At 44.2% G+C, this 9,568-nt stretch overlaps 2 protein-coding genes across 2 annotated transcripts; both read right to left on the bottom strand.

Moving 5' to 3' along the window:
• Window positions 1-4,605: 4,605 nt before the first annotated feature.
• LOC131281022 (cytochrome P450 6d3-like) lies at window positions 4,606-6,149 on the bottom strand. Its single transcript, XM_058310273.1, has 2 exons — window positions 4,835-6,149; window positions 4,606-4,766 (listed from the first exon to the last, which is right to left on the bottom strand). Exons 1-2 carry the CDS (start codon window positions 6,147-6,149, stop codon window positions 4,606-4,608), a joined length of 1,476 nt encoding a protein of 491 aa, XP_058166256.1.
• Window positions 6,150-7,316: 1,167 nt separating this feature from the next.
• On the bottom strand, window positions 7,317-8,878 carry LOC131293450 (cytochrome P450 6d3-like). Its single transcript, XM_058321527.1, has 2 exons — window positions 7,558-8,878; window positions 7,317-7,489 (listed from the first exon to the last, which is right to left on the bottom strand). Exons 1-2 carry the CDS (start codon window positions 8,873-8,875, stop codon window positions 7,317-7,319), a joined length of 1,491 nt encoding a protein of 496 aa, XP_058177510.1. The 5' UTR covers window positions 8,876-8,878.
• Window positions 8,879-9,568: the final 690 nt, after the last annotated feature.

The raw sequence follows: 9,568 nt of genomic DNA on the forward strand, positions 1-9,568 counted from the left end.
TCGAACCGGCTCAATCCGGCAGTTGGGAAAACTATGGGCACTCAATCATAAAGGATTAGGGCGCATTTTCATGCTGCAGGCTGCTAGTGTCGACGAATTTGTCATCGACGGCTGAGGGATGGCATTGTCCCCATTGGCATTCCTTTGGTCGGTGAAGGCAAGCGATCGCCTGAAGCACCTAGAACAAGTTCCTCCGAAAAGCTAGGAACAATAGCTCCAAGGACCAGAGACGACGATATGACGTTGCCCTACTAAACGACCGTAGCGACTTCCGTCTAGCAGTGGGGAAAGGTTTTTGCTAATGATTAATTTTTCAAACTCCTCCCATCGAGAAACACAATTCTCCTGTCTATCCTCTCCCCGTGCCAGACCTTCTAGTTTGATCTTTGTCTTGCTTCTGTCGAACATTGTGCCCGACGGGAGGTTATTTGCCTCGGGAATTGGGCTTGCTTCGACGGCACACGAGTAGCACAAAATAAATGTCAGCTGCGGGAAGTAAATATCACGGCAGACTTCCTCAGAACATGTTCATTTGGTTTCGCAGAACCCGTCCCGTCGCCTGAGCAACGTCCATGACGAAGACTATCCCTGTGTCATTATGAGTTGCTTTGTAGTAACAGTGTATCGCTCACAGTGGATGCACTTTGAAGTGGCCAAAATTTATGAGTTACATTCGAAAGTAAGCAATATAGGTCCGTGTATCTTGGGATGAAAATAATTATTATATTTTATATTTTTAATCACAAAACAGGAAAGATAACTGTTGGCGAAGTTGTGTTCAGCGTTTTTATCGTTATAAAGCGTCAAAAGAATTATTCACACAGTTGAAATAATCAATGTTTAAAAAAGCTGTAAAAATGTTTGCTTGAAGTTTTTTCATGTTTTGTTCAAATGTTCAGAGCAACACTTGAAGTATTCTTAAATTTTAACCAATCTCTGCCGCAATCCTTATCCGTAGTTCAGCTAGCTATAACGGAAGATCAGCGGATTTCTTGGAAGACGAATTGCAAAACTTCTTCTAGTAAATTATGTTTTATGGACGCATATCTACAAACACGACCAAACCCCAAGGCAGAATTTCCTTCCGAGGTCTTTCCTCGTGTAGCGTACGTATGCTAAGGGTTTTGGTTGCATACTGCAAGCTTCCGGACAGCGTACATTTAGCTCGACGGCACAATGATAAATATGTCAGCAAACAACATATGAGCTGACGGTGCGCTTCCTCCATCCAGACTTGTCGCCCCCTGTGTTGGTCGTTACAGCATTTTCACACTCACACTAATGAAGTCGGAAACATTTTTCCACCATTACATAATTAGCTTTCCCGGCCGGGACGAGGAATCTTTCGAACGGTTTACATCCGACCGCCCCGTCTGCCCTGAGGGTGGCACACTTTGGTAAACTTGGGAAAAGCCAAAGTCAAGCCCAAAACCGTTCGGTGCCCGAGGTGCTTTCGACGAAACCTCCGAACGATGGCACTAAAATGGGCGTCAGGGCAAACATTTCAAACCCTACAACGGTGGATCGCGAAACTCGTTAAACAATTTTCTTCCACCTTTCCATCAATCGCTCCAGTTTGGCTTCGGTGGGCTTTCCCCTTCCCGTACGAATGCCATTTTCAGCGTGTGCATGAAAAATGCCGAAACAACGTCACTGCCTGGGCAATTCAAGCCACGGAATCGTTGGGGAGACTGTTTGCGAGACGTAAACCTCGTTTTGTTCCCGTTTAGCAGTAGCTTTCCTTTCGCTTCATGCCTCGTTGGATTTGGATCTTAGCAGGCTAAGAAACAGCCGTATGTTTAACGTTTCATTTTGCTTTCCTTTTTGGCAGATTCTCCGGTGCAAACCATTTTCCGGTTCTCCTTGCGGCATTAAATTATATTTCATTTTCCACTTCACCTCGTTGCTGCATTGTGCTTCCTCTCGGTCTTTTTCTTTATTTCCCTAATAACTCTCACCGCCCTTTGGCGTTTACAACCGCGCCACAACGTCATATTTTATATTTGGTATTCCATCCTTCTCGTCTTCTCATCTCGACCACGAAAACCCGTAAATGCGGACCGCCTACAAAAGTCAAGTAAATTCTTTGAACTTTGTCTGATGCCGGCTGGGAATGGGAGTTTTCCATCAGCGGTGCATTGTGATTTCTCCCAGGATTGGCTTGATGGCAAGCGGTGTGAAATGAAGCAGGCATCCGTCTTGCTCTCAAGGTTTACATTCAGTGAAGATGTAACCAGAAGCCAAAGTGCGTACGAGCGAAACCGGTACGACGTCAAGACTGGCCACTCTCCAACACGCTAGGATGATGATTTAAGGAGGAAATTTGAGCTCATTTAAAATTTTTAGACCGATAACGCCTAACTTTTTTCCCCATTATTTCTCCGGTGCCTCCTGAAAGACATCTCCGGACCTTTACCGTTATGAAAAAATAGAGAATTCCGCCTCATCGTCTCTTGGTCTCGGTTCCGGAGGAGTAAAGATTTTGATTGCGCAGCTTTTCTCCACATTTTTTTTTCACTTTCTCGCATTGCCCTTTTCATTCCATCCGGGGAAACAGCGGGTAGCGACAACGAATGGTCCAAATTATGAGGTATTACAAGGAAGCACCCATCATTCGGACGATCCTTGTTCCGTCTTTCCCTTCCCTTGACTGGTTCTATTGACCGGTGTGTAAGGGTGTGTGTTAAAATGAATCTACGCTACGTGCGCCATTGGCACTTTGGCGACCGGAACAGGACGAGTGGAAATGTTTAGCAGGAAAATCCTCCTTTACCTCCGTCGTGGAATGTGTTGAGTGCGTACGACCGGGGAAATTTGTGCGGTTGCCGGAAATCGATCGGCGAATCGGTTTTGCCGGGTTTGATGGGAAGAATTTGTATGTATCGTTAGGCTTTCTTTTTCTGACGTACTTTGGCATAGGTCTGCTGATGTCAGGAGGAAAAGTTTATGAATTGTCTTTCCATTCCATTTCACAGTGATTGTTTCTTTGAATTGAGGGTTTTCCAAAAACTCGTCGGAGGGTAGCCTGGAGATGTAATCATTAGATATTGATATGACATTTTGACATGTCTTGCATGAACGCTTGCATGTCAGGAAGTAAACCTGCAGGCCAAGTTTGCGCGTTCAGGTGAAAAATAATGCCCGAAATGGTTCGGAAAATATATGTCTTCTACATGGGAAAAGATATTTGAACAGTACCCAAATCATGCCTTTCCATCGAAAACGATATCTCATCCTTTGATACGCTTAGATCTGAATTTTCAGTTTCGGAAAACCCATCTGTCAGTAATTGCGAACTTTTCCAGTGTTGGATGAACTGCTTCGCATCTAAATTCGTTAAAGAACGTTCACCAACACACGCTTCAGTTTTCTCGTGTAGAGGCTGTGGTCTACTCTGACATGTTCTTAAAGTTCATCTACGAGTGGGAAAATAGAATACAACAGTCACATCTTGGTTGCTTTTTTGATCGCCAGTGGACTTTAGGTCTAATTTTGGCATCTGAAATCGATCAGAAAAGTTGAAAACGTATGTTTATTGCTGTGATTGTTGTGAAAGGTCAAAAAGATTAGGTTATGTGTGTTTGTTGTGAGATGCGTCTCATAAAACGAGTTGGAAATTCTTTTTGCATCAATCGTGGTGATAAGACTTGAAATACACTTTTTGTCCACCCATTTTCGAATCAACTCACAAACACTTTCTTAATACTCTAGCAACTACTTGATAACGATTGGCAAGAGACAGTAAGCATACGCTACACGAGTAAACAATGACGAAATCATCAATCAGACTGGTAATCACAATGCACCGTGTTTCACTCTCACCACCTTCTGCGTGCAATGGGGTGTTATCTTAGGTCGAGGACGTTCTTGTATTGGCCAGTGTGCTATGAGTGTGCTACAACGGCAATGACTGGCATAAACTCGGTCCAAACCCGCCACTATGACTTGACAATTTTCTGCTTTTAAGCGAGTCATGATTTCTAGGTTCTTCGAAGTCATGCTTTCGGCGTGTGGCTAAATCAAGAGTAAGATAAGATAACCGAGATATGCGCATTTGTAGATGTTTACCGAAGAGGAGCTTAAATCTGGGTCTACAGCGATAATGAATCTTAATTTTATTTATTTATATGATTAGGAAGGCAATAAAATTTAAGCAAAAATATCAAGGCGGAGTTTTGCGAAAGGCTGGCTTCCAATTCATAGCATACCGTTCTATCACTGGTGAAAATAATTTTCCAACTTAGATGTAGTACCATTTAAGAAGTAGTGATAATAGATCCAATGCGTACTAATATACACGCGATCTTATTATTTCCAAGCCGTTCATAAAAAGTGACTTAACCTCCTCCAAATACAACTTTTATTTCAATAGTCAGCAAAAGGCAATAGTTGGTTGGTAAAACACAATATATTTATTTATTTAACGTACAGAGAGAGAGAAAATAAAGTTTGAAATAATATGATAGATCATTTTTTATTACTTTTATCATTCAATAATTATAACTATATCAGTACAACAGTCGATAACAGCTACAAATGCATAAGTAATATCTTACAAATTTACGGTTAAAGGCAAGACATATCACACGAGCTTCACCAATACGTTCAGATTCGGCGCTCTACCTTCATCGGTAAACCGTCTTCCGGAGCGAGAGGAACTGTAGCTGCTGCGAATTTGATCTTCGATGGTATGCTGGGACGGAAGTTGTACTTGGAAAGCAGTAGTATGATACCAATCTTCGCCACCAGAACGCCTTGTCGGAGACCTGTAAATATAGAGTGCGATAAGACTTAGATATCAAGGATTATTTTAGGTGCATCAGGGATTTCTTACCGATGCAATTACGTGGCCCAGCACCGAAAGGATAGTATGCGTCTGGATCGTGGTTCATCGTTTCCTCATCGAAGCGTTCCGGAGAGTAAAGCTCTGGATCCGGGAAGTATTTCTCGTTCATGCTGATTCCGAGCAATGGAATGATCACCTGCATGCCTTTTCGAATGACGACGTCACTGTCTGGAACTCGATAGTCTTGAGTGCACTCGCGATTAAGAATCGGCAAACCGGGGTATTTCCGAAGCGTTTCCTTGACGCAATGATCGAGATACTTCATGCCTTTTATGTTTTCGTACGTAATTTCACCACCGTTGCGTTCGAGCATCTCATCGATTTCCAGTTGCAGTTTCGCCATCACTTCCGGATTGTGTGAGAGTTCGTGGAGCGTAAATGAAATGGTGGCGGTAGACGTTTCGGCTCCGGCAACGTAGAAGAGGAACACATTGGCCGCACACTGCTCGATTGTCATCTTTTCTCCATTGTTCTGTGCTTCCTGACGCAGATCAATCAACAGCTGGATGAAGTCCTTCCGGGTGATCTTGTTGTTTTCTCGATGGTGGATCTGGTACGTGATCAGCTCCATCACGAATTTGATCAGTTCCGGAGGCAGTGAGCTCAATCCGGTGATCTTCAACAAGGCCGGACAGATAAATACACCAGCTGAGCGAATGTTATTTACGAAGCTAACCTGCCCGTTGACACGACGTAGCGTAGTTCGGAAGGGGTCGTCCGAGTTTTCAATGCAGTTCGCTTCGAAACCAAAAAACACGGAAGCCACTATTTCCAGCACAAACCGTGACGTCACATCACGCATTTCGAGCACCGTTTCTCGCTCCACAAGCTTCTCCATCTGGTTCATCAGCTTCTTGCCCACGTCCAGAAACGTCGGCATCATGTTGCGCAATTGCCCCGACGTGAAGGTCGGCGTGAGACGTGCACGCAGGTTCTTCCAGCGCTGGCCGGGTAGGGCGAACAGATTGGACGACAGTGGGTCACGCTCTTCGTTACAGTAGACGCCTCGATCGTGGAAGTACTGGAAATCGTTGAGCATTATCCGCTTGGCAAGATGTGGATCCCGGATGAGGATGGCCGGACGGAAGAACAAATATACACCGACCAACCTTTCGGTGGACCGAAGGTACAGGTTGTTGATGGCGATACCAAACGATTCCTTCTTCTCTGCCAGGGTGCGAAGGTTCCCGAACGGTATCTCAGGTTTGAGGTTTGGCAGTCCATTTCGATCCCAATACGAGTAGATGTATTTGAGGCCGAGGAAAAGCACTACCGCGACGAGACCGAGTGTGTAAACGAACATGTTATCACCGTTGATGCACGAGAAACACAAATTAGCACTGGATGTTTTGAAACGTCAGAATCTGGCAAGGTTGTTCTTGGCTTGCCAGAACAGGAATAAACTCAAGCGACGCCGGGCTCAACCTTTTATTGAATCTGACCAAATCATGGTGTGCGCGAACGAAAACCGGTTCGCTGATTATTTTGACACAGACCAGCACGCAATGGTTCCAGTTTGAACAACATCTGGAGGTGAGTGTGAAGCCATCGAAATTATCTCTATCTCGATGTGTACGTTCGTATACTTGCGGCACGTGGTGCTCTCTGGAATATTCCTTGATTCTTTTTTAGAATCTTCAATAACCGGTATCTGGGAGGAATAGCATTTGTTTTGAAACAGTTTTCTATTTTGAAGTAAGGAACTATTTGTTAAATATAACTCATTTCACTGACAGGTGCACCAGTACTTTAGTCATCTTTTCGGCGATCAAACGTTGACTGAATAATATTACTGCAGAGCAGCAGACGCGTTTAGCTCCATGTTTTGCCAATAAAGAATTGCAAGAATGCAATGAAGACACAGCACATCGTGTTAGAAGTTCGCATAAGTTGGCCATTAAACTGGCAGCGATAAAAGAAAGCGGGCAGTGAATTTTTGAAAGACAATTTGACAACTCTGTAGCGGGAAACGTAAGATAATATCTTGGCTAACCATGGCTTTCGCATGTTTAGCATACGAAATTGTGTTTGCATTGCTCAGATCGCAAATGTTAAAAATGATGACCGTTTAATTATATGCGATAAACCAACAATGGTAGTAAATTTGAAGTACGTCCAGAGACGCTGCTGCACACTTTGTTTCTAATTAGATATGCATAAAAGGCATTAGTAAAAGTCAAGTAAAGTCAAAGATAATTTTAACGTATCACATAAAATTGTTATATACAAATATTGTTTACTGCTGACTCCGATGAATTAACCGTTCGGCTAGCAATCCAAGGAATTAGATGCATCGATTATTGTCCCAGATTTTAACATTATCTGTTTTATTGTACATACGCTGTTCGTTGAAACCCTTTCAATTTCATCTTGCTTATAGACATTATAGTTTCTATTAACTAACGTTTCAAGATAGCAATTTCATATAAGACAACCTTAGTAACCATTCCTCCACCCGCTATATCACAGATTATTTCATTTTATCCTCCCGTAACTCGATCCTCATCGGAAGCCCACCTTTGGGAGCAAGCGAAATGGATACCGCTTCAAAAAGCACTTTCTGGGGATTTGTTGCGTGGAAGTTAAACTTGGAAAGCATAAGTGCTAGAGCTATTTTCGACAACAGAATACCCTGCCGAAGACCTGAGGATGAAAAGGAGATTTGTAATTGGTTTTTAATTTTTTCAGAGGTTTGAATTTTATAATCATACCAATGCAATTACGTGGTCCTACTCCGAAGGGATAATAAGCGTCTGAATCATGGTTTATCGTACTCTCATCGAACCGTTCTGGGGAGTACAGCTCTGGATCCGGGAAGTATTTCTCGTTCATACTTATTGCGAGCAAAGGAATAACCATTTGCATTCCTTTTCGAATGACAACATCACTATCTGGAACTCGATAGTCTTGAGTGCACTCGCGATTGAGGATCGGCAAACCGGGATATTTCCGAAGCGTTTCCTTGATGCACAGATCGAGATACTTCAGCTCCATGATGTTTTCGTACGTGATCTTACCGCCATGGCGCTCCAGTGTCTCATCGATCTCTTGCCTAGCCTTTGCCATCACTTCCGGATTGTGGGTGAACTCATGGAGTGTGTATGAGATCACCCCGGTGGAGGTGTCCACTCCTGCGGCGTAGAACAGAAACACATTGGCCGCACACTGCTCAATCGACATCGGCTCTTCGCCCTTGCTTCCGGCTTCACGGCGCAGATCGATTAGCAGCTGGATGAAGTCTTTGCGGCTAGTCTGGGTCTGTTCGCGTTGGTTAAGATGGTACGCGACTACGTCGGTCGCAAACTTGTGCATCGTAGGCGGCAATGAATTAAGTCCCGTCAATTTCAACAACCCCGGGCAGATGAACACGGCCGCATTTCGAATATTGTTCACGAAACTGTCCGGATTGTTAAGATCGCGAAGGGCATCGCGAAACGGATCATCGGGGTTGCGGATGCAATTCGCTTCGAAGCCGAAGAAAACGGACGCGATCACGTCCAGCACGTAGCGTGCGCTGATGTCACGCATGTCGACGATTTTTCCCTCCCCAACTAGCTCCTCCAGATAGCACTGCAGTTTACTGCTTACGTCCAAGAACGTCGGCATCATGTGGCGCAGTTGTCCTGAGGTGAATGTGGGGGTCAGCTTTCCCCGCAGCTGTTTCCATTTCTGCCCAGGCAATGCAAACAGGTGTGCCGACATGGGATCTTTCTGCTCGTCACAGAAGACACCACGATCGTGGAAGTGCTGGAAGTCGGTCCCCATTATCCGCTTCGCCAGGTGAGGATCACGGATAAGGATGGCCGGGCGGAAGAACAGATACACACCGACAAGCTGACCCGTTGTCCTCTGGTACAGTTCGTTTACCGCCACCCCGAATGATTCCTTTTTCTCCGCGAGCTTTCGGAGGTTGCCGAACGGAATTTCTGGTTTCAGGTTCGGCAGGCCATGACGATCCCAATAGGAGTAAACGTACCGTAGGCCGAGGAAAATAACCACCGCAAATAGGCCGAGCGTATAGACAAACATGTTGTCAGCCTGACAAACGATCGCTTATTACTTGCCGAACAACTAATCACCGGGTGTCCACTACAACGTCTGGCACCGTTCGAGTAAAACAAACCTTGAAAACGATTTCGGGCTCCTTTTATAGACATCTCTGCAGTGGTTTTGAACGAGAGAAGGGGAACTGTGTCAGTGTTTAAGAAATTACTTCACATTTCTTGTCATTGACTTCCCGCTTTCAAGAAGTTTATCTCTCACTGTCAAGGTTCTGTGCATGTCGATGCGGGATGGACCTGCGAAGAGCAGGCTGGCACACTATTTGATTAGCGGCGATGCAATCACGCGAATGGAAACTCCCCCTACGGAGCACCAACACATCGGAACACAAATATATGGGTTGTAAACAATCGCTTTCGGAAGTAACAATTTTGAAATTTTGTTCCGCCCTATATTTATTTCCTCCGTCATCAGAGATTAACCCATAACTGACCAAAACTATGTCAATGCGAGACTCGCGGAGATAAGGCGTGAAGACGTAATGTTCAATGGCTTTATCAACTGTTTTGTTTATTTTTGTAAATGTATATTAAGATTAAAATCATGAGTAGCATTTGGGTGACAAATCTTCATCAGAACGAATTATTAAAAAAAAAAATTTTTTTACCTTTTGACCTGTTCTGGTAGATCTAGTGTAGTAAAGCTTTACGCTTTAATATC

The sequence above is a fragment of the Anopheles ziemanni genome, chromosome 2 (assembly GCF_943734765.1).
Source record: "Anopheles ziemanni chromosome 2, idAnoZiCoDA_A2_x.2, whole genome shotgun sequence".
NCBI classification, from domain to species: domain Eukaryota; kingdom Metazoa; phylum Arthropoda; class Insecta; order Diptera; family Culicidae; genus Anopheles; species Anopheles ziemanni.